At 38.2% G+C, this 25283-nt stretch overlaps 1 protein-coding gene across 3 annotated transcripts in view; it reads right to left on the bottom strand.

The window, feature by feature from the left end:
* Nucleotides 1-24862, bottom strand: part of LOC117995615 (LIM/homeobox protein Lhx9-like) — a 34027-nt gene extending 9165 nt beyond the window's left edge. For 2 of the 3 annotated variants that reach the window (XM_034983606.2, XM_069508535.1), the window contains exons 1-5: nt 24764-24862; nt 15539-15768; nt 13620-13754; nt 7332-7568; nt 6429-6580 (exon numbers count right to left, since the gene is read on the bottom strand). In XM_034983606.2, the coding sequence (XP_034839497.1) occupies nt 6429-6580; nt 7332-7568; nt 13620-13754; nt 15539-15621 (607 nt within the window). In that variant the 5' untranslated portion in view covers nt 15622-15768; nt 24764-24862. Of the gene's footprint in view, nt 1-6428; nt 6581-7331; nt 7569-13619; nt 13755-15538; nt 15769-24763 lie in introns of those variants that run through there. The other variant, XM_069508534.1, reaches the window with a different exon arrangement.
* Between the last annotated feature and the right edge of the window lie 421 nt (nt 24863-25283).

The following is a 25283-nucleotide window of genomic DNA, read 5'->3' as shown; positions in this document are numbered from 1 at the left end:
TCAGTCTAGTGCCGACGTCACTAAATTGGAGGTCACGCGCATTGCAATATGCGAGTCTTATACTATATTAAGACGGCTAAGTGCAAATTGGTAGACTTTACACAAACACACTCTTGCATTTATAATATTAGTATGATAATACGGTTTCTTCAAGCTATCGTGCAATGACGAGATTAGGCACATGTCGATGATATCTGTGTGACGTATCGGGGCCCAACAACGAATATCCTAAATACATGATAAGTAAGTAGGTTAATTGTTTTCGGGAAAGCACGTCGCCGGAAAAATAAGTAAATTTTCTTATTAAGAGGAGTAGGTATAAGCCAATTTTAATCTTTACATTGACTCATAATAATCGTACGTTACAATAAAAAGGAGCACGTTTTAATAAACTAGATGAAAGTTAATTAAGGCTTATTAGTAGGTTTCTTAAATAAAAAAGTTAAGCTGTTCTTGTGACATTGAAATGTAGGTAAATAAATGCATGTGTGAACTGAACGATTATGGAAGTTAATTACGGGTTTCACTATGTTCGACGGAGTGCGCGTTCGGTTTCGATTATTATCACAAACATCTGATGGTTATCATTTACCCTAAGTGGTAAATTATACTAACCTATGCGGTGTGGTTCATTATTATTAATGGCTAAATTCAGACGACAGCCTTACCTTAGTTACTTTTAAAAGATTATGTAGGTATACCTACTCCTAGTTAGGGGGATTTATATATACCTACGTGATATAAAAAATCCATACCTATTCATATTGTATACCTACCTATTGTATGTTCTGTGTAAAGCTTTGTACTGAACGGCTGAACCGGTTTTGATCAATGATACGTCATTAGATTTTTCTTCATGACGCAAGTGTCACTACGAAGCTAAAATTCTTAAAAAGTCAAAATGGCGAATTTAACGCACTTTAATGTGCGGGCTGATTTTTTTTTTCAAGACCCTCAAGTGGGGTATCAAAATAAAGGGCTTTAAAAGACGAGTACGAAAAAATATATAATTTATATGTTTGAAAACTGTTTGGAGTGAAAAAAATCCTTCCGCATAGTAGAACCGGATCGATAAAAGTACGCGATTTCAACTCTGGTTCAACTATTTTTATCAGATGTTAATGACAATAACCCAGGCTAGCTAAAGTGCTCTCCGAACCACGGGGGAAGGGATATGCCCATTGCCTAATTTAATCCCTCTTTGGTCATTTCGCCAGTTACTTATCGACTTAGGTCAACTCGACTGATTTGTACTTACTATTGCAACACTTGTTCCAAACTAGACCTCAAATAGGTAGGTAACAAAAATAAAAAGTAGGTGCATAGCAATGAATAAAGTATCAATCTAAATACTTACTTATATAAAAGGAAAAGGTGACTGATCTATCGACGCACAGCTCAAACTACTGGACGGATCGGGCTGAAATTTAGCATGCAGATAGCTATTATGACGTAGGCATCCGCTAAGAAAGGATTTTTGAAAATTCAACCCCTAAGGGGGTCAAATAGGGGTTTGAAATTTATGTAATCCACGTGGACAAAGTCGCGAGCATAAGCTAGTTGGTAAGATAATCCTAATTTAAAAAGAATGTTTGGGAAAAAAATATATTTTTTACGCACGACAGGTGAATGCTTGGCGCATTTAGGTCGGCGATTGAACGATTTAGTTTTGAGGGGCCTATTCCAAACGATAGGCCTTGTTTACTATTCTAATTTAGTTTTTTATAAGTAGGTCTGAAATGTTGGCGGCTCTTTAAGCGAATCATTAATTTTTAATTAAACTTGTGGGCGATGCAATCGTTACGATTATTGCATTTAATGTTGTATGTTAACTTGGTTTGATTAGTTTTATCAAATGTGGTTTTTATTTGCATAATTAAATAATAGATAAGTACTTACCTTCGTAAGCTTTATCACTTGCTTTAGTGGTGAAGAAAACCCTCAAAAGGACACTAAGTAAGTCCCTGGATGCCCGATTACTTACCTTTTGCGTAACGTTCTCAAAGATCTGAAGTCATATGTGTATTTAGCGAGCGTGGTGGATTATGACCTAAATACTTTATTAGGTGACCTCTTAATACTACTTATGCAACTTTTTTTACTAACATGACATGTGTAATGTGCGTTGCTGTACCTAAATCTGCCTAATTCATAGCTACTTGATTGTCTAGTGGGAGGCTTCGGCCGTAGCTAGTTAGGTACCACCCTACCGGCAAAGCCGTGCCGCCATTTAGCGTTCCGGTACGATGCCGTGTAGAAACCAAAAGGGTATGGGTTTAATAAAAACTGCCATACCCCTTCCAGGTTAGCCCGCATCCATCTTAGATTGTTATCACTTACCACCAGGTGAGATTGCAGTCAAGGGCTAACTTGTATCTTAATAAATTGCAGATAGTTATTTTTAGATTATTATTAATAATTTCGGCTAGTAAGTACGTGACAGGTCAAGATGGCAATCGGGGTATGAGGCGGAGGGGACCCCGCACACCCGCACGCCACCAGCGCTATCACACATTGGGTTAGTGCGGGTGACGTGCGGGTGTGCGGCGTGGCATGATGTCCCCATCCCGATTGCCATCTCGACCTGTCGCGTACTATAAGTACCTACATATTATTTGCATATTTCAACAACGTTGATGTATTGACAAATTTCAAAGCAAGTTAAGTTAGTTAAACAGACGCATTAAGCTCTGTTCAAACTGAGGCGAATAACGCGCGGGACGCGGGACGGAAGTCGCTCGCGCCGATTGTGTTAGCTAACTTGTATGGACGTGTTCAAATTGACGCGAGTAGTCGCTCAAGTTGAAGCGAAACTAAAGCGGGACGCCCGGCGGGATTTTTCGATCTCGCAATGCCGTTCAATATGGAACTATTTTTACAAAATTGAAATAGAATGTATATTACTTACCTCGGATCTTGTGATTCTTCTTCTGCTACTGCTAACAACAGTAAAACTTCATCTTCGAAATCAAGAGACATGATGTTTGTCTATTGAAGAACCAAAAATGACACGCGGGAAGTCGCATCAGTTTGAGAAGCTGCGAGCGAGCGAATTGCTCTAAATCGCGTCCCGCGTCCCGCGCGTTATTCGCCTCAGTTTGAACAGAGCTTTAAAATGTTTATTTATGTTTTCTTATATCTCAAAAAAACCGCTAGCATCGGCATTACTAAAAAGCCGCTTGCCACAGTGTAGGTAAGATAACTTTTTGAAACGGTTGTTATGCCAAAGAAAAATTGACCTTATTACTAGTACATAATGGTTTAAAATATATCTACTAATTTAGTACACTCATGCTCACTTTGTTCACGATTGAGTAAAAGATAAGCAGCAGAATGTCATTCTACGCGATGCCTCCATTTAATTTTTCCATTAGTTGGTTTTTTGAGAAATTAATTAATTATAAGTTTTATTTAGTGTTGTTTGACGGTTATTATATCTATTTATATTAAGTATAAATGTTCTGATCTATCTATACTAATTAATAAAATTGAGGTGTCTGTCTGTAATTTCGAAATAGGTAGGTACCTACCTCATAATGGTTAATTTGAAATGTACCATAACTGAATCACACGTTTTAAAATTTTTGTCTGTCAGTCTGTCTGTTTGAACGGGCTATTCTTCGGAACGGCTAAACGTATTTTGACGGTCTGCTAGCTTTTCACGGCCCATCCGTTCATCCTGGGGAATGACATAGGCTACTCTTTATCCCGGAAAATCAAAGAGTTCCCACAGGATTTTCAAAAACCGAAATCCACGCGGACAAAGTCGCAGGCATCATCTAGTTATTAATAATTTAATTTGCAATGGTTGGAGACAAAGTTCTGATTCATTTTTAAATGTGCCTATCATCATAATACTCATAAGATCTAATACTGCGATCGGTTTTAGATCGCAGTCACCCTATTGAGTGACTTTTCAATAATCAACATTTCGATTGTCGATAAGTCACGTAACATTTTCAAGAGTGCTTAGTTCCCATTATCGATGTCACGCGCGCGTCTCTAGTGGCCGTGTTTGCCAACATGGCGAATTGCTTGGCGGGAAAGCACTAATTGATAACTTGTAGTGGCTGCAAAAGATCGTAGATATACCTATTGGTGTAATTGATAATAATAGGTCCTTCTATTCATTAGGTACATATTGTATTATACCGAATCTTGAACAGATTCATATAGTTAGTACAGTAATGTAGGTACATCGGCCTTTAGAATGACGTTTCGGTTATGTGACGTTTTGTCGGTCTCAACGACAGAGACAGCGCTCTTCAAAACCTCTTTCTAAAGGTCGATGTACATTACTTTCTGCCGCGTACTGTAGGTAGTACCTAAGGGAAGTACATGTTTGTAGGTTCGATAAGATAAGATGGACAAAAAAGGTGACTGAGTGGGTTCCAAGAAACAGAAGAAGGAAAAGGGGACGACAAAGAAAGAGATGGCGATATTTTTTAGCCCAATATGCAGGACCGAACTGGATGAGGAAAGCTCGGGATAGGGAGCTTTGGAGAGATTTGGGGAGGCCTATACGCCAGTGAGACGACTAAAACGTTTTGACATACCTAAATATCAATTTTATATGACGATGAATGGACTGATATATTTTATGTATTGATATTGCTTTAAGTATGACGAATTTATGAACAAAGATAATGCAAAATAAATAAATTATTCTAATAGGAGATATAATTTTACTCAATTGAAATTAACGTAGATACTTAGTACCTACCTACATATTAGATAATAAAGGCTTTTTTATTTTTTATTTTAATTTTATTAGATATCTACTTATAGTAGGTACGCGACTGGTCGAGATAGCAATCGGTGTGGGAATGCCCCGCATACCGGCACAGCCCCCGCGCTACTCGGTGCGGGCAAGCGCGAGTGACGTGCGGGTGGGCGAGGCGTCTCCCCGCCTTGCCATCTCGACCTGTCGCGAACTATACCTATAGGTATTACCTACTAGTGCTCATGATGTATTTCAGTTCTTCATAGTACCTACTTCCCTACCCATAGGTACTTACGTACAGTACGCGACAGGTTGAAATGGCAATCGGGGAGGGAATGCTCCGCACACCCTCCGTGCTAACCCGGTGCGGTCGAGCGCGGGCGAGCGCGGGTGGATGCGGGTGTGTGGGGCGTCCCGACTCATACTCCGATTGCCATCTCAACATGTCGCGGACTATAGTTATGTACCTAGAATTGGGTAAGAGAATAAGATTGTTGTTATTTTTATCATATTAAGTACTTAGTAATAATATTTCAACAGCATTTCAACAACACAACTCAAAGGTACCTATTAAAAGGTTTTTGTCTTCGTTAAATACCTATAGTAGGTATCTATGCGACAGGTCGAGATGGCAACCAGGGTATGACACCGGTTTAGCGCGGGGGCTGTATGGGTGTGCGAGGGTCCCCACCCTGATTGCCATCTCAACATGGCGCATACTACAGGTACCTACCTACTTTGACGGCATTCCGAACCAGTGGTAAATTAAACTAGTTGACGATTCAAAAGCACTGGTAAAAGATTACTTGAACAAAAATATTCTATTCTATTCTATTTCTTAAGAGTTCAAAAGGAAATACAAAGAACAGCTTATCATATTAATCTAAAGTTTGTCGACACTAAGCTCTAATCTCAGATTAGTCTGTGGCTCCACTCCAACTATCGATATGTCTGAATTTCGAGCGTAAAGCCAGAAACATAACGATGTGTCATTCCGTAGTCCATTCAGACTAGCGCCATGATTAATCGGGTCGAGAAGTCACACAACCTGAATTCACCTCAACGAGTGCCTCGCGTTTCGACGCCATAAAGAATAATCCAGACGGCCGACCTCACCAATGGGTCCAACATTTTCAACCACGTTTTTCCTACTCCAGTGAATGAAGCTTCCGCGTGCGAAAGGGAGACGAGAACAGTTTTAAGAGTATGTCGTCTATTCATTAGTTGTGATTACGACCGAGTCGGGATGAATTGACATCTGGGACGCCCGCGCGGGGAATCCGTCCTCGTACTTTCCCTTCTGAGGTTTTTGCTAAATTTTAAGCGACCATTTTATTCTATGAAATATGTAACGAATATTATCAGACGAACGATCGGGCTCTGATGTAGGGAATAGTTCCTAGAACAACCTGCTTGAGCAAACGCTTGGGAAAGTCGTACGCGTAATTCGCTAGTGGAACATCACATTAAAATCTTTCAAAGGTAAGCGGGTTGAGTCGTAGGCATTCTTTTGCGGCGAAACGAAGTGAGGAAAAGTAAGGGCTTTTTGTAAGCGTTTTCCGAGTCGGACGAGGAAAATAATTAAGGGGCTGACAGTTTTTAATTACATTGAGAGTGTATAAAGAAAAATTCGCTTGATAAAAGACAAAATTCGCAGTCGGCGGCATTGCGTTAATTGAAAAAAAAAAATATATATATTGCTTACCTAGTGCTGTGCTAGCCATTCTCATCGTTTGGACTTGCATGTCTTCCGGAGAACCTTGGTGCACTTTTCTCTTCCTTGGTCTTCCTTTTAGGCTCGGACCTCCTGTGTAATATTGGTTTGGAGAATCACCCTCGCTATGCATTTCTTGGCACCTATTATAATAGAACAAAGAAGTTTAACACATTTTGCTTCTACTTACAGAAGTTTACTACATTTTACTTATTCATCATAGGTATTTCTAGTTAGATTTACATAACTTGATAAGTTGTTGCAATAATATTCAACTTGAAAAAAATCTAATATATTTAGGCTTTGGATTAAAAATGAAAAAATAAGGGTATCTATACCTACTAGGTACCTAGGTAATGTAGGTGTGTTTTCCGATTTTTCGAAAAGGGATGCCTTGGAGTTAAATAGAAGACGAGTAGTCCGACATTTTAATTAATTTATAAATTCAGGAAAATTGGTATCTACCTATTAGACATTTGATTAAAAATAAAGAGATCCATGTTCCGGAAATTTCGTAAATTCCACCCTCAAGGGGATTACCTAAATGTTGGAAGGTTTGAAAATTCGCCATTTTCCATGAAAATTCATATTTAGAACAGATATACCTAAGAAAGAAGTAGAACAGGCGTGCGAAGTCAAGGGAGGTCAGCTACTTATAGTATAAACTATTTTTCCTTAGCTGACTTAAGAAATAAGACCGCGGCGCCGAAGATTTAAAGTTGCTTTTCACTTCTATCAAGGTTTAATTGTAAGAACATGAGTAACATTGTGTAACAACAAATTGACAGTAAGAACGTTTTGAAAATCTTACTTGTTTATAAGAGTTCTGGTTTGTTTGCCTTTCAAATCAGCTAAGGAAAAATAGCTGGGTAATTTGACTAAAGGCGTCATTACCTGTAAACGCTATTGATATCCTCATCACAGTAATCGTCCATACATGCGCTATCATAGTGCGGCCTGCAGTAAATGAGGCCGTTCCTTATGCCGAAGACATCGCCTTTCGAAAGCAAGGTCCCACATGCGACACATGTGAAGCAAGTGAGGTGAAAGACCATATCCCGCGCTCTCATGACCAGCTCGTTCGCCGTGATACCGTTGCCGCACCGAGCGCATCTCTTCACACAAAACAACCTGAAACAATTTTCTGACTTTGGTTTGTGGTGTATGACTATCAAATTCATTTGGTAACTAGATGTTCTTCCCGTCCTCAGTCCTCACCTATGGACTATGGTGCTGAAACGTGGACACTGACAAACGGCCTTGTTCACAAATTCAAAGTCGCTCAGCGAGCTATGGAGAGGACTATGTTAGGAGTTTCCCTGAGGGATGAGATCAGAAATGAGGAGATCCGCAGGGGAACTAAGATCACTGAGATAGCCCAAACTATTAGCAAGCTGAACTGGCAGTGGGCAGGTCATGACTGTCGTAGAGGCGATGGCCGTTGGAGCCGGAAAGTCCTTGAGTGGAGACCGCGTTTAAGCAAGCGTAGTGTGGGACGACCTCCAGCACGATGGACCGACGATATAAAGAGGCTGGTGGGAAGTGGCTGGATGAGGAAGGATGAGGACCGGGTGTGGTGGCGCTCTTTAGGGAAGGCCTATGTCCAACAGTGGACGTCCACAGGCTGATGATGATGATGATGAGGAACTAGTTTTTGCCCACGACTTCATCCGCGTGGATTTAGGTTTTTAAAAATCCCGTGGAAACTCTTTAATTTACCTGGATAAAAAGTAACCTATGTCCGTCCCCGGGATGTAAGCTCCGTATCAAATTTCATCAAAATCGGTTAAACTGTTGGGCCGTGAAAAGCTAGCAGACAGACAGACAGAAACACTTCCGCATTTATAATATTAGTATGGACTATGTATAAATTTTTCGACACAACAATATTGATCTCTATACACTACGCTCTATCATTTAAAGGTACTAGCTCAAAGTAGGAAACATTATTTTTTCAACCAACATAACAACATATTGAACACAAACAATATAAAAGAATATAGCAAATAATAAAGACAACTAAGTCACGAAAGGGGTTCCAGACGGTAGTAAATGGTAAATCCATGATAATTAAATGCCTGGTTCTAAGTGTACCTACTACTTTCTATCTGGAACTAGCTTATGCTCGGGACTTTATCCGCGTGGACTACACAAATTTCAAACCCCTATTTCACCCCCTCAGGGGTTGAATTTTCAAAAATCCTTTCTTAGCGGATGCCTACGTCATAACAAGTAGCTATCTGTAGTTTGAGCTGTGCGTTGATAGATCAGTCAGTCAGTCAGTCAGTCAGTCACCATTTCCTTTTATATATTTAGATAAATATAATTTCTTTATTTATGCAGGTCAAAATGTATGGGCCGGGCCTACTTTAGTTATTTGAAACATACGGTTCGTATCCGTACACGTACCTAATCGTACGGTTTGTACTTATACGGTTACGAGTACCTACTTCAATTATTACTATAAGTCCCGCAAATTTCTAATGCGCGTGGCTGCCATTTTAGTGACGTCAGCATTAGACTGAAGTTTAGAGCTGATTCCTGATGGTATATTTATAAAATGACGTCATTTCGATGTTAATGAGACATTATTCCAGCGCAATAGCAATTTGCGGGACTTATACATGTAACAAACCTAGTTCCTAAAATATTTTAAAAATCAATTACACCATATGGCAGACAAAGAGGTCTATAGGGGAGAATGTTTGTCAAATTATGTCAAGTTACAATCTCAAGTGTCAGTCTCGATAAGGGAACACCGGATAATGACGGGCATACACCTGTTATGTTTAGACAACTTACCTGGTTAGTAAAAGTTTTTTTTCGTAGCTTTATAAATAGATAGTACGAAAAACTTAATTTTACTGAAAATAATTCGTAAACCAAGTTTTGAACAGTTTTATTTAGCGGTTTTTTTTACCCGACTGCGGCAAAGCCAAAAGGAAGGGTTATGATGTTAGCCTACTACTACCTACTACTTACTTACTACTAGTACATCGGCCTTTAGAATGACATTTTGGCTTTGTAGAGCGTTGTCTCTGTCACTCATACCTATATGACGTTTTGTCGGTCTCAACGACAGAAACAATGCTCTACAAATCTGCTATCTCCTTCTAAAGGTCGATGTACATAAGTATTTTTATCTCACGAAGCGACGCGCGCTTTACTTGTGGTAACCAAGTGTACAATACAAGGTACGTATGTGTGCGTGAAGACTAGTAGCGTTAGCACATACATCCTAACAAATGGAATTAGGAATTATATTCCCAAGCGTGAATATGAATCTGTGTTACTTATTTTTTCTTTATATTTTAGTCTTTTTGTTGTTTATTGTGTAAAATAAAAGATTAAATAAAAAATAAATGATATACTGAAGGAACAGATCTTTTAAGAACTGCATAAAATAACAAATGGTTACTTTCTAAATATTAAATCAAATCAATCAGAATCATTCGAATCATCATCATTATCAGTGTCAGTTTCATCGAAATCAGCTTAAAATCATAAGTTTATAATCATACTTACAAAAAAACATACAAAATTCATACTTATAAATTACATCTATCGATAATAATAATTTACGAGTAAAACGTTGTTTTTGACACAATATTAGTCTATCTTATCTGTAAATACATAAAAAAATCTAAAAATTAAAAAAGTAAATAAAATAATATGTAAAATAATGAACCAACCTCACTATGAACGACTTTTCAACGGTTACTTTCTATACTGACGTTACCTCACACGCCGCTCGCGCGCTGACGCACACATTCACAACGTGTTTGTACATTGGTTACCACAAGTAAAGCGCGCGTCGCTTCGTGAGATAAAAATACTATACTTTCTGCGACGTAAGTACCTACTGTAATATTTTGCTACGACTCAGTCTCGAAGCTAAAAATAACAATTAAACAATAATAATTACAGTCGGTACCTATTAATCTGTAATGACTAGGACCAATGAATACAACCTTAACAAAATACAAACTTAGGCTCAAAGCACACACGATATTTTTTGCATAGTGATCTGTGTTGTAGCAATTTCTTTAAACCTAATTAATTTGTTGCGTTTGAACATGAAATGCCAGATTCCACTGCACTGACCTATACACAAGTAGGTATGTTGGATCCGCAGAAGCAACTTGATTTTCGCCATTTTGGCATTGATAACAGTAGTGAGCGTCATGTGAGCGTACCCGGAACCGGTTAGTGATGAGAGATTAGTCGACGTAGTGTCAACACGAAGACCGTTTGACACAACGTGTCAATTTTAATCCCCGGCAGCACTGAACCAACGAAAGGCGATCACATCGCCGATCGCCGATGCTAAAAGTATCGAGTGTACGGAGACCCTTATAAGAACGCGTGTTTGAGCACAAACAGATGCATAATGTATTTAGCTCGGCGAACAGGTGTGTGAACCGAGCAAGTGTGTCGGATCTTGAGTGACGTAGACACCGCCCCTTAACTGCAAGAGTTGACACGTGACAACATTGGAAAACTGAAATATTTATTTCATCTTTTTTATCCCCACATGCTCAACAATTTTACTCACTAGGTACATATACGGTCGGCCTCAGAATTCAAGCATAAGTCCCGCAAATTGCTAATGTGCGTAGCCGCCATTTTAGTGACGTTAGCACTAGACCGAAGTTTCGAGCTGTTGGTATATTTTTATTTCGGCTGACATCAAAATGACGTCATTTCGATGTTAATGAGACATGATTCCAGTGCTGTGATCAATTTGCGGGACTTATAGAAATTCCGCAAAACTGTTGCTTCAAAATCCAGTCGCACTTATGACCTTTTTCTATAAACACACCACACAAACACTCAAATGTGCGCACAACCGTGCCGTGCAGTGCGAGCGAAAAACGAAACGAATATTGCCTTTACTGTACTTGAATAAAATTATTGTAATCATTGGTAAAAATAATGCAATTTCAACTGAGGGTTACCATTATTTTATGACCACTATTTTAATCGTCACGTAACGCGTTGTAGTATTGAACAGTGCACATTTAAATACGGGATGAAATAAATGACAAAATAACAACGCCCAGCCTCAATTTCGCATCGACAAAAGTTCGGTGTCGCAAAATAACGCCAGCCAGTAATTACACGTTTTTATACAGTTTATGGTGAAATTGGTTTACAAATTACAAAGATCAACATTTGTTATTTTTTTTATAAGTTAAAACTTAAAGGTCCAAACGCATGCGATGCGCTGCGCGACGACGCAGTGCCTTGGTCCATACAAACTCATATGTAATAATCTTATATTTGCCGCGTCGCTCGCCGCCAACACGCCGCGTCCCTCAAGTGCGCTTTGCACCATACAAACTCATATAGACTACTAGATGATGCCAGCGGCTTCGTCAGCATGGATTTAGGTTTTCCCCGTGGCGTAAGTAAACTGTACCAAATTTCATCAAAATCGGTTAAACTGTTGGGCTGTGAAAATCTAGCAGACAGACAGACGGACAGACTCACTTTTGCATTTATAATATTGGTATGGATTAGTACTTATTGATATTTGCTGCACAGCTCAAGTGTGTTTTAGGACCTTTAAAATGAAATCTGAGTAAGTTTACTACCCCAACACACATACGGATTACTTTGTAAACCATTTTCTGAGGCACCTCAGTAACTTTTCAAAGTTAAACGTGACACTAGAGTAACGTAGGTACCTATATCTGCCACATAAATACGTTTGATTTACGGCCAAAGTTTATAATCAATCTATCTGTAATCTGTCGATAAGTTACTAAGTAATGTTGTTATTTATTGAAAATTGTATGATATTTTCCGCCACATAACAATGTTGCTAAGTAACTTATCGACAGCTATATTATTAGGTATGTCTTGAGGTTTGATGGTAGTCTTCAAATTCTTAAATCGAATCCCATGTAGCCTTACGACAACTCAGAGGCGTCTCTAGCCCTTGTGGCGCCCGTGTGCAACCAGTACCCTGGCGCCCTCTAGTCTAGCCGGAGCAGGGTCAAAATGTTATATTTTCAAACGGAAATTCGGATGCAAATGGTGCAATTTTAAATGATGATTTTAAATGATGACGGCGTCGGCCATAAAACGAGCGCAGGGTCTTTGAGAGCGCCGGCATCGACGCATCTTTGGCGGTGTCGCATTAGAGCGCGCTCGGCGCCCCTTTAGACCCGGCGCCCGTGTGCGCCGCACACCCTGCATCATAGGTAAAGACGCCTCTGCGACAACTCACATGACATTCTTGAAAAGTTAATCTAGGGCCTTGTTAACAACGTTAAATATCTGCAGATATATGAATCTGTATATACCTACCACAGTTTCGTAATATAGGCACCTACGTGCGTAAGCGTTTTACGTCCAGATAAAACAAATTAGGGTTTTATCTACAGACTAGCTTATGCTCGCGACTTCGTCTGCGTGGACTACACAAATTGCAAACCCTTATTTCATCCCCTCCCCTTAGGGATCCCCTTAGGAATTTAATTTTCAAAAATCCTTTCTTAGCGGATGTCTACGTCATAATAGCTACCTGCATGCCAAATTTCAGCCCGATCCGTCCAATAGTTTGAGCTGTGCGTTGATAGATCAGTCAGTCAGTCAGTCGGTCACCTTTTCGTTTTATTTACTTATTTAGATTCTGCTAGGCAAATACCTACCTACCTTTGATATCGCATAACGTATTCATAATTTGAAAACTTCAACACCGCGGCTAATTGCCTCTTCATGGTGACAGAAGGACTACCTCATTTTTTGCGCAAATAATCGCCTGGGTAGTAATTACGTAATGCAGCTGACATTCTTGACACCATTCCGCGCAGGCATGATGCAGTAATTAGGTAACTTTTATAAAATTGTAGTGATTAAGTTAAAAGCTGTGATAGCCTAGGCAGTGGTTAGGACGTCTGCCTTCTAATCGGAGGTCCGGGGGTTCGATCCCGGGCACGCACCTCTAACTTTTCGGAGTTATGTGCGTTTTAATTAATTAAATATCACTTGCTTTAACGGTGAAGGAAAACATCGTGAGGAAACCTGCATGCCTAAAAGTTCTCCATAATGTTCTCAAAGGTGTGTGAAGTCAGCGTGGTAGACTATGGCCAAACCCCTTCTCACTCTGAGAGGAGACCCGTGCTCTGTAGTGAGCCGGTGATGGGTTGATCATGATGATGAGTGATTAAGTACCTATAGTAGTCCTCCTTGCAATAGATATTCCCGTCTCTCGAGAAGCAGGTCAACTCACTGTCCAAAGGCAGACGGCATTCGCAGCAGCGGAGGCAGGTGCCGTGCCATTGTCGGTCCACTGCCAGCAGGTAATATCTACGCACAGTACAATAAACAGTTCATTAATAAACCTTTCCCAATTATTTTACAAAATACAATAGGTACATACCTACCTACGTCTTTACCTACCGATTTCGTAGTTGAAACTGCAGCTTTACTAGTAACAATTAAAATAATTTAGTTTCTACTTGGTACCTAGCGAGTCTAATCATTATACCTATATCTTTACCGATTTCAATTAAAATAGTGGAAAAACATTGTATGTAGGTATTGCCCATTATGACAAACATCATTTCGAAGAGTGTTTTAGGTAACAAATAGGTAAATAAAATATTTGTATGTATTTGTTAGGTAATTATAAGGAATACTAATTAATAATGTTATTATACTTAAATAACAATATAACAAGTAAATAAGTTGAAAAGACCACAACTGATACGTTTCTAATAGTAAATAATGGAATTATTAATGGGATGATTGTTATTCAAATGAGCTAAAATACGTCAATGTGACGTCAATGTTTCCTTCTTTAATTGTTATCAATTTATAATAATTAAACATAGATTTTATTTTACTTTGCAACATATCAAACATTTTTGTCTCTAAGCTTTGGAGAATCAGCGAATTCAAAACTTTATGTACCTACTCTCCAAATGCTGTCAAGCAGAAGCTAACTAAAAAACGTTCATCAAAATCGTTTAATTGCCGAAATTAAAATAAATAAATAAACGAATAAAAATATTTTTATTCAAATGAACTTTTACAAGTATTTTTGAATCGTCAGCTGCATCTACCAATAAAAAAAAGGCAATATACTACGTATTTATAATCTGTCGATAAGTTACTTAGCAACATTGTCATTTGTCAAAAAACCAAGAGCCATACAATTAATCAAACATATTTGACAAAATATCAACGTTGTAAGTACCCATGAAGGTAAAGTTGTACGTAATTGCCGAAATTAATAAGCATCTATCAGTAACAATAATATGTCGATAAGTTACTTAGCAATGTTGTTATTTTGTCAATAAAGATAACATAATTCAGCACCCATATTATTTGGGAAAATAACAACATTGTAGTAACTTATCCACAAATATCCGATAGATAGATGAAGTAGGTAAGTACCTATTAATTCTGACCCCATGCGAATCCCATGAAAGAGGTTCAACGGATTGCAGAAATCTTGCTCTTGTATTTATTTAACCATGTATCGGTGCACTTTTATGAAGATGCATTTAGCAATATCAATTTTGAGATAATGATAATATTATGTACTTATCTATAGTCATGGTGTATGGACATTGGAGAGAGATAGGTAGGTACACGTCAGTAGAACGTTAATAATTTATTAAACTTTAAAGGTGTCTGGCAGGGGATTGCCACCATACTAAGTGTCTGGCAATGCATGACGTGATTTCTAGTACTATTCTGAAGAAAATATAAAATTGTTAGATTTTATTTATTCATTTTTATTTTTCATGTACCAAAATTGTAGTTACAAAGTAATAATAAATTAAGTAATAAGTTAGTAGTAATAATAATTTTTATATTTTGACGTAAAATTATTTACACTTCTATTGCCTGTTTTCTCCCAAAGCCACCACGATTCAAACAAATATTCGAACAGACGTTCCTCCCAGTGTTGGGGACAATACGCAGAGAAACTTTCAGCTTTTATAAAATATCGAAGGTCTGGCACACGCTGGCTCTTAGGCCATCCATAACTGAAGATAATAACATAGTACGAGTAGTAATTATTATAAAACACCCACTTGCATATATAGCTTTTATAATATAGTATATTTATAGCTTTTTACCTGTCCTGTATCCTGCCTCCGCATCCCGCACATTCGTCTGGGGTTGCAGGCGACCCCTCTGAGCTCTCTCTCTCCTTCAGCATATTGTTATCCGTCTTGCTCTCCGGAATCGAGTCTTGGTCTCAAATAACAAGGTTCAATTCCCCTTGCACCTTCTCCTCGATACCGTTTAAAACAGACATAGTGCGATTTTTTCTCGATAGATTCGTAGCAGAATTCCTTGAAAGGATCTGTATACAAAATAAAAACAACAGTCAATAATTTTATAACGTACATATAAATACTGTGGAGATAACGTGATTATTTTATGTTTCAGCTACTTGTCATAAGATTAATTAATTACCACTACTTTTTTCTTAATTTCGTTAATGTTGAGGTTGGGTGAGCTTCATGCTTTGATTTCTAGTTTTTTTTATTATGCTCGCCCGATTTCATACATACATACATACAGGTGTAGAAACAAAAAATATTTTTTAATTTGTAGTGGTTTTAGAAGTCGGTTTTTTTTAAATATTTTATTTTATTTTAAGCTTTTCAATGTAAGTAGTCCTAAAATATCAATTCACCAGCAAAACTTTCCAATCCAGGTAGATATTTACAATAATATTTCACCAGGAACAGTTCCTGAATCTCTATAGTTTAGGAGTGCTGTACCTGCCTATGCATCAGGTGTGAGGAGTTCAGACTTGGAGTGTAGCCGTTGCTTGATGCTTAAGATATCAATTCACCATCAGAAATTCCCGAATCCCCACGGCTCAGCAGTTCAGTACCTTGCAGCATCTATTTTTTTTTTTATTTTTTTGGGATTAAAGAGTTGGGATCCGAAGTTCTTAATACCTACCTGCCTATGCTTGATACTTAAAATAATATTGCACCATCCGCAATCCCTGAATCACTATAGTTTAGGAGTGCTGTACCCTGCATCATCAAGGTTGAGGATTTGGGACTTGCAGTCCAAGCATGAAGTCTTTGCTAAGTACCTACCTACAATATAAATTCACTATGAAAACTTCCCGAATCTTGATAACTTAGGCGGGCAGTAGCCCTGCAGCATCAGAATGAAGTAGTTGGATCCAGAATTTTTTTAGGACCACCACAGAAACTTCTACTAGGTATTGATGAAAAAATTGCAAATCGTTCCAGAAACCTCGAGAAAAATCGGTGAAGGTACATTAAAAAAGGCTGAATTGAGCACCCCCTCCTGTTTGGAAGTCGGTTAAAAAGACAAGCAAATGTTGTTTAAGGTATGATTCCGAACCACGCTGCACGCAGCAGTGCTGCCGCAACAGTGCTGTCGCGGCACTACTGGTCCCCATACAATCTCTATAAGCTTATATCAGATTACATTCCAAGCTAGGCAGCAATGTTCCGCTACAATGCTGCCGCGACATTGCTGCCTAGCTCGGAATGTAATCTCATATAAGCTTATAGAGATTGTATGGGCAACAGTAGTGCCGCGACAGCACTGCTGCGGCAGCACTGCTGCGTGCAGCGTGTTTCGGAATCATACCTTTATTTAGCAACTGCATTGCAGAAATTAAAAAGGTGAATTCAATACGTAAATTTGAATGCGCTGCCATAAGTTTCCCACAATATAAAATGCTAGCTTCTGCCTTCTTAGCATATCATTTATAATTCTCCTGCGTCGACTGGCACAAATCAGCATCTGTACACAATGGGACATCTATAGGATCTTATGGAGGTTTATACTAACGTCCCTTTTATTGGGAGAGACAATGGAGATTGTTTGTAGGTTTTTGTTTTGTTCTGGTCTGGAAGACCGTCGCGTACCTTTATAAAACGGCAAATATTAAGTAAATAATGTACTCCCCATTATCCACCCCCAATCCATCATCCTTGCTATTTTAGCTAGTTATATAAAACTAACTTTTCCTGTGACTTCATCCGATACGGTAGCATTTTTAAGTAGTTCGGTAGGTTTAGGTAGGTTGGTATTTATGTACACATCTAGTTGCATTATAAATACCTATAAAGCTTAATCAAAACAGATAGGACCTCTTTATGATAACTCTGTTTTTCTATAAATGTGTCTTTTTGTCCACTTGGGACTCTTATTTTAAACATTTACGAATTATTGTTAAAAAACCTGCAAATGGTTTTAGTGGTAAAATAATATGGTGGTAATTAGTAAAATATATGAAAAAAGAACAACAAATAAGATAATCAACCCTTCTTGGAAGAATTTTTTAATTAGGTAGCTATTCTTATTAAAACTTACACTTGTATAGGTAGGTACCTACCTAGTAACTTGTGATCACAACGGGAGCGACTAGGCAAAATCGGCTTAATAAAGTTGTATTTCTAATCTTCATCGTCAAAGGATACGTACTTAGGTAGGTATCCCACCTCAATGTGATGACGAGTAAGTCAAGACTACTTCTCGAATTTGATTTTTACTAGGAGTCCTAAATGCTAAGTTTATGTTTTACTAAGGTCTAAGGACCAAATGCGACACCCAAACTGGGTATCCATAATACTTTGTACATACTTAATATGATGTAGGTAGTTTATGAAAATGCAATAAATGAAAATTGAAATTGAAATTGAAATTGAAATGCTACTACTTACTTAGTAATATTCATTTTTGAATTTACAAATATTAGAAACGCAGTCAAAATTTATATCAATAACTCGTGATTCAAATAAACGTAGAGAAACGACGATTACATGGAAAAATAGACAATAATAATATTTTGTAGACAAACGTAGTAGTCCTAACTCAAATCAGCAAAAAAGTGAAATAGGACAGTTATAAGTAGGTACCGGTTATACGCACTCGTCCGATCCGAGTTCGTGAAAATACGAATATAAAAAACTCGGACCGAACTCTGATATTGCTTACGCACTAATCCGATCTCTGATCCAAATCCAAGCTATTCAAGTGACATCTTTGACATAACTACGTCAGACCTATGTCCTATATTTGATTCTGAGGCACATCCGAGATATTCTCACGGATGATGGAGAGAACTCGGATGACGGAAGTGTAGTGCGTAATCGCTCTTAGTCAAGCGAGCGACGAATTGCTTACGTATCAATTATTATTTACCATACACATCACTACCCCTATTATAAATGTAAAAGTGTGTTTGTTTGTTGGTTTATCCTTCAATCACGTCGCAACTGAGCAACGGATTGACGTGATCTTTTGCATGGGTACCTCTATCTATAGTTTAAGACCTGGAAAGGGACATAGGCTACTCTTTATTCCTGAAAATCACAGAGTTCTCACGGGATTTTAAAAAACCTAAATCCACGGTTACGAAGTCGCGGGTATCAGCTTATAGTTCCTAATATTTTAGCACCACTAAGAAGTATTTACTTACATAGCTACCTATATGGAAATCCATTAAAACACAAAACACAAATGACCAGTTGCCTTATCTAATCAGAAACAAAATAGCTCCTAAAGTTTTTATCAAACGTTGCTTTTATTAACCTAAAAACTGTAAATAGTTTTATTATAGTTGTTAGTTTTGATAAGGGTGCTCTAAAACTGGGGTTTTCAAATCAAGAGCAATCAAAGGTTTTATTGTTGCACGTTTATGTTTGCTTTCTATGCCTATACTTACTCGATACGGTAATTACGAGCAAGGTTTAAACATACCACACATAAATAATAATATTGGTAATAACTAATAATTCGAAATAAAAATTAGAATCAGGCGTACCTATAATACTTATACTCGTATGTCTAATATAGATATCTAAAATTGATAGTTAAATTGCATATAATTTTTTTTATGTTCCAATGCTGTAGTAAATAAAATAATGGGAACTGCCATGCTTTGCTTCATTGAAGGCGAAATTAGGTACCTACTTACTAGGTATACGAGTTGGAACATTGTGCCTTAGTTGGCAGTCTTCACTTTAGACGCTTATGTAAAATAAACCTCTTTTATACATATTGTAGGTACTAGTTTATTCCCGCGACTTCGTCCGCGTGGACTACACAAATTTACAAAAATCCTTTCTTAGCGGATGTGTACCTACTTACGTCATAATAGCTATCTGCATTCTGCAAGTCAACTTTCAGCCCGATCCGTTCAGTAGTTTGAGCTGTGCGTTGAGATTACAATATTTGTAAATAGGTACCTGATGAAATCGATCCAATTGCAGTAGCCAAAAAAAAACACAACACGGAAAAAATTCACAAATATGAAAAATAAACATCAAAACATCGATAGCCGCAAAACTACGCCACGTCGCGACGCGGATAAATGGAAATACTTTTCGCTTTAACAATACACAATATTCGAATACGAAATTTGCAACTGCAATGTATTCGAATCTCGAGCGAGGGTAAAAAGTGTGCTTCATCCCCTCTGGGCGGCCTCACTCAGCCTCCACGCCACCCTCCGACACACCCCTCAAACTTGAGCTCACACAGAATTTGTTACCAAGAAATTCCAAAGGACATAACCAAACGCGAATCCTGCTTTGAATCATGTCTACATTTTACTTACCTCTTACAAAGACGACCTCGTACGTACTTAGTCCTTTTATAGAGGGGCGTAGAGTGTAGTGACTAGAGATGCTATAACACACAGTTAACTTGCTCTTTTTAAATCTGGTAGATACTTACCTACTTCTAACCATCACAATCGCTAAAATGCTAATAAAAAAAATTGGCAGTCACTTTAGACATAATACATCTATCGAGACTCCGAACCTCCGAGACGCGACCTTGAAGTTTTACCCATCCCAAAAGCTCAGCCATTGATGCGCCTGAAGAAGTTTTCATTCGCAAAAATTTAGGTAGGTTTAAAAATATATAAGTCTAATAGTCTTACATAATATTATTCCATCAGATAGTTTTATTTAAAAATGTTCTCTTCACTTGAAATATTATATTAATATATGTATTTAAGTACCTACCTACCTACTTACCTAGCTCCTACATTACCTAATGTAGTGGTTTAATTTTCGTTACCAGCTAATGGTTTCCGAATCCCGATACTGATACTTTAATTATCTACTAACAATGTTGCGTATAAGCGTAAGCGTAGCGTAAACTAGCGTGAGTGATTATTCGTTAAAAATCTATAGGTACCTACGTTCTTAAATATGACCGGTTTAAATCACTTGTTTGTTAGAGTATCCAATATCATACATATTATTATACTTAGATACAATATATTATTAGACTAAGATTGTAAGTAGGTACCTATATACCTACGTATAGTCCGCGACAGGTCGAGATGGGAATCATCGGGAAAATAATACGTAGATTTTTTTTTCAGATATTGCTATAGTTCATCTTTTACAGTTCACCCTTATTAAACCGGCCAAGTGCGAGTCAGGCTCGCGCAACGAGAGTTCCGTAGGTAGTACTACAGTCGTATTTTTTCGACATTTTGCACGATAATTCAAAAACTATGATGCATAAAAATAAATAAAAATCTCTTTTATGAATGCACCAGGTGAAGAACTTTCATAGGATACCCCACTTGATATACCTAGTTATCTTACTTCGAAAATTGAAAATCCTAATTATTAGTTTATGGCCACAATTAAATATTTTTTTGTGATATAACCACAAATTCACGGTTTTCAGATTTTTCCCCTACTGTCAGCTACAAGACCTACCTACATGCCGAATTTTATGATTCTAGGTCAACGGGAAGTACCCTGTAGGTTTCTTGACAGACAGACAGACAGCTGACAGACAGACAACAAAGTGATCCTATAAGGGTTCCGTTATTCCTTTTGAGGTACGGAGCCCTAAAAACCGGCCAAGTGCGAGTCAATCTCGCGCAACGAGGGCTCCGTACTACAGTCGTATTTTTTCGACAATTTGCACGTGTACAGACCGACAGACAGACAGACAACCAAGTGAGGTCCTATAAGGGTGCCGTTTATCCTTTTGAGGTAGGTACGGCATCCTAAAAATAGAGAACATAATAATAGTAGTAATAAGAAATATTAATGTGATAGGTATGCAGAATAATGTTTAAAATATAGTACATATTTGAAATCGCGAAAATAATCAGGAAAGTATATCTATATAATACATAATACTTAAATAAATAATCAACCGGACGAAGATTCCATTTAATAAGAAAATTAATTAAAAGAAGTAATGAGACAGACTATAGGTAACCTTACGGAACGCTAGAGATTGATTACGCCTCAATTAAAAATGTTAAATTAAAAAGAAATATTGCTCGGCCAGTTTCTTACATTACAGGAATGCAATTTTTAATTGCGTAATATATGCTTTGTATTAAAAGTATATATATTGACATTTGTAACAAAAAGTTTGTCCTGAGCATCAAGCGTAGGAAATAGAGAGAGAGCCAGCGCGTGCCAGACCTTCGTTATTTTATAAAAGCTGAAAGTTTCGCTACGTACCTATTGTCCCCAACACAGGTAGGTAGGTACGATCAGCAACTATGAATTTTCGCTCATACTTAGTGGCTTTGGAAGATAACAGTTAAGTAATTTTTTTTTATATAAGTATTTTCTTCGGAGTACTTAGTAGCAGGGTCTCGCTAGCGACCTTCGGGTACGGAACCTTAAAAATGTACCTATAGTACGCGACAGGTTGAGATGGCAAGCGGGGTAAAAGGCGGGGGGACGCATTGCACACCCGCACGTCACCCACACTAAGTATACCGCACCAAGTTAGCGTGTGGGCTGTGCAAGTGTGCGAGGCACCCCATCCTGATTATAGACCCTGATTAGAGGTATTTATACTTACAAAATACTGGCAAAATCATTCCAATTATATTGAAGTAACTTTCGAATAAGTTGGTTTCAGATGTTCTCCGCACAACCAAGTTTCACTGCAAACTTGCAACTCGCTTGCCAACTTAACATTCTTATTACACATTTATTAATACGGCAGATAAAGTAAGAGTTGTATAGTCCATTCAATGTTAACTGGCGCGTTTCCCCTAAGGGGATAAAATAGGGGTTTGAAGTTTGTGTAGTCCAAACGTTCGAAGTCGTGGGCATAAGCTAGTTAAGTACGTATAAATGGCGAAACTAATACATATTTATTAATGGGTAAGTTCTCTAGCTGGTCGGAAAAACAATATTGTAAACATCATTCATTAATGAAATCAATGGAGCTTAAATATCGGAAAAAGTTGGTTTCATTCATACATTCATTCAGCTAGTTAAGTGATGTGCCTCTTTATAAAAATACTTGAAGTGCGTCTTATATGTAAGAGAGCTGGTGGAGGTGTAATTTACCGACCTACCTACCTTAATCTACCTTTTTCTTTTATAAAAATGAATTGACGTTTGTTAGTAGGTATCAAACAAAAAACTCGAGAACGGCTGAATCGATTAGCCTAATTTTGGTTTTGCAATAATTGTTGGTACAAGTCAAAGGAAGGTTTAAAAAGTGACTTGCTGATTAAGGGAGGTACCTATCCCCTTTTGTCTAAAGTCATGAACCAAATTATTAACACCCAGCTGCTGGTATATCTCGAGGAGCATCAGCTGATCAGTGATCGTCGTTACGGTTTTCGCCACGGCCGATCAGCTGGTGATCTTCTTATACTTATGTCTCACGCACCGCTGGGCGGAAGTCATTGATTGCAAGGGAGAGGCCCTGGCGGTTAGTCTTGGTATTGCAAAAGCCTTTGATACGGTTTGACATGGGTCACTTCTATCGAAACTACTATCCTACGGACTACCAGTGAAGTTGTGTATAATTGGGTCACCAGCTTCCTTAATGGTCACAGTATCAAAGTCGCTGTCGACGGTTTTTGCTCGGAACTCAAGCCCATCAATGCTAGCGTCCCACAGGGCTCGGTTTTATCACCCACACTGTTCATTCTTCATATCAATGACATGTTGCATGATAATAACATCCATTGCTATACGGATGACAGTACGGGTGATGCCCTTTACAAATAACATGCACAGCTTTCTCGTACAGTGCTGGAGGAGTGTAGAGCCAAACTTGTGTCTTACATAGAAACCTGCCTATAAAGTGTCAGAATGGGGTTTACAAAACCTAGTGCAATTTAACACGACACAAACACAAGATTGTGCGTTTACCGCCAAGAAGACCCCGTTTACATTACCTCTTCTCTTTCAGAGCACTCCCCTCATCCTTTCCAACAGAATTGGGATTTTTGGAGTCCACAAGTCGAGCGAGGTCCAATTTCGGGATCACTTGGAAGGTAAAGCCAAATTAGCCTTTAAAAATCTTGGGATGCTTAACAGGGCTAAGCGGTACCTACTTTGCGCCCGAGTGAGCCCCCATTATGGAGTAAGTACCTACTGCTCACACTTTTGGGCTGAAGAACCCCAGTGCCGACTCCTTCCATTTGATTCGATCCAAAGGCGTGCTATTCGACCTGTGACTCGATATGTGAGTCATATGAATAAATGGGTGTTATTTATAATAAAAATATCCTCAACTTATAGGAACTGACTTTATTCCATTTAGACAATACTTAATAAACTTCAATCTTAGTTCTAAACTATTAACTTCTTCAAGACATAATTATAAATTCTAATTTTCCCTGCTTCAAATCAATAGCTCCCGCTCTTATTGCCGCCATTTTTCCCTCTCCTCATAATTCTTTTTTTAAATTCAACTGTAGGCAAAGCAATGTCGCTAACATTTACTACCGAATTTATGTATTATGTATATGTATACCTAGGTAGTTTTTTAATAATATTTTTGGAGACGGTGCCAATTAGGTGTTATTGTGGAGTCTCAAAAAAAATAAAGAGTAGGTAGACGATTCGCGCTGCTAATTGGTAGGTAGGTACCTACTGGCTCTAAAAAATATTATTAGGTATAGAACTACCTACATTAGCTCTTACCTATTCGGCAATAAATTATTACTTTTTAATTTCTAGTGTTTGTGGTTATTCCTCGGTGGTGGTTATAGGAATCAGTCTTTTTTTTTAATTTTGGAGCGCGTTAAGACATTAAGTATTTACCTAAATAGGTACCTAAATTATTAGGTAAGTACCTACCTACACACCTACATACCTAGCTACTCTTCTAACGTTACTACAAAAAAAGTTGTGTCTACACTGTAGTGTTGTCATTCTCTTATTTACGTTTTCACTACGCAACAGATAAGTAGGCAGGTAAACAAAGTGGATGCCGGCTAGAAAAAATAAAATTGAAGTAATAAAACGAAATGGAGCAAACGTAAACAGGTGTAAGCTTTATAATAATTACCCCTTCTATAAGTAACGGGGCCAAAAATATCATAATTCAATTACCTCCGAAGTCCTTAACCAGCACGGACTGGCAACGTCGCGTTTAAATTTCACCGCCAAACAGTTACAATACGCATTCAACTGTTCGTGAACGCGGCACTGTTCAAGCCCGGCAGACATCTGAGGGGGCGCAGCGATGCTGCGACGTTGCCACGCCTCCACCTCCGAAATCGCCAATCGCACGCCTCACTCACCGAATGCGGTTTGGTATTCGAAATGTTCGGTGTTGTTCTTATCTCTTTCTACACCGCAAAATGCTGTTTGTACCAAGCGAGATGAATTGATTACAGTCATTTAGACCTATTTTTTGTTTTGACAAATCGAATGGAGGAAAACCGCATAAGTTAGAAACTTGCCTAGCGATTTAGAACTCTATACCTCTAGGTCAAAGTGAATTATTTTATGCACAATTATTCGGTTTCAGCGAAATTCCGGGCGATATCGAACTATGGAGTTTAAGATAAACACATCACATAAGTATGACGTGGTTTAATATCCATCAATATCAACAGGAATACCTACT

The sequence above is a fragment of the Maniola hyperantus genome, chromosome Z (assembly GCF_902806685.2).
Source record: "Maniola hyperantus chromosome Z, iAphHyp1.2, whole genome shotgun sequence".
In the NCBI taxonomy this organism is placed as follows: Eukaryota; Metazoa; Arthropoda; class Insecta; order Lepidoptera; family Nymphalidae; genus Maniola; species Maniola hyperantus.
This window is presented reverse-complemented; position numbering and strand designations above follow the sequence as displayed.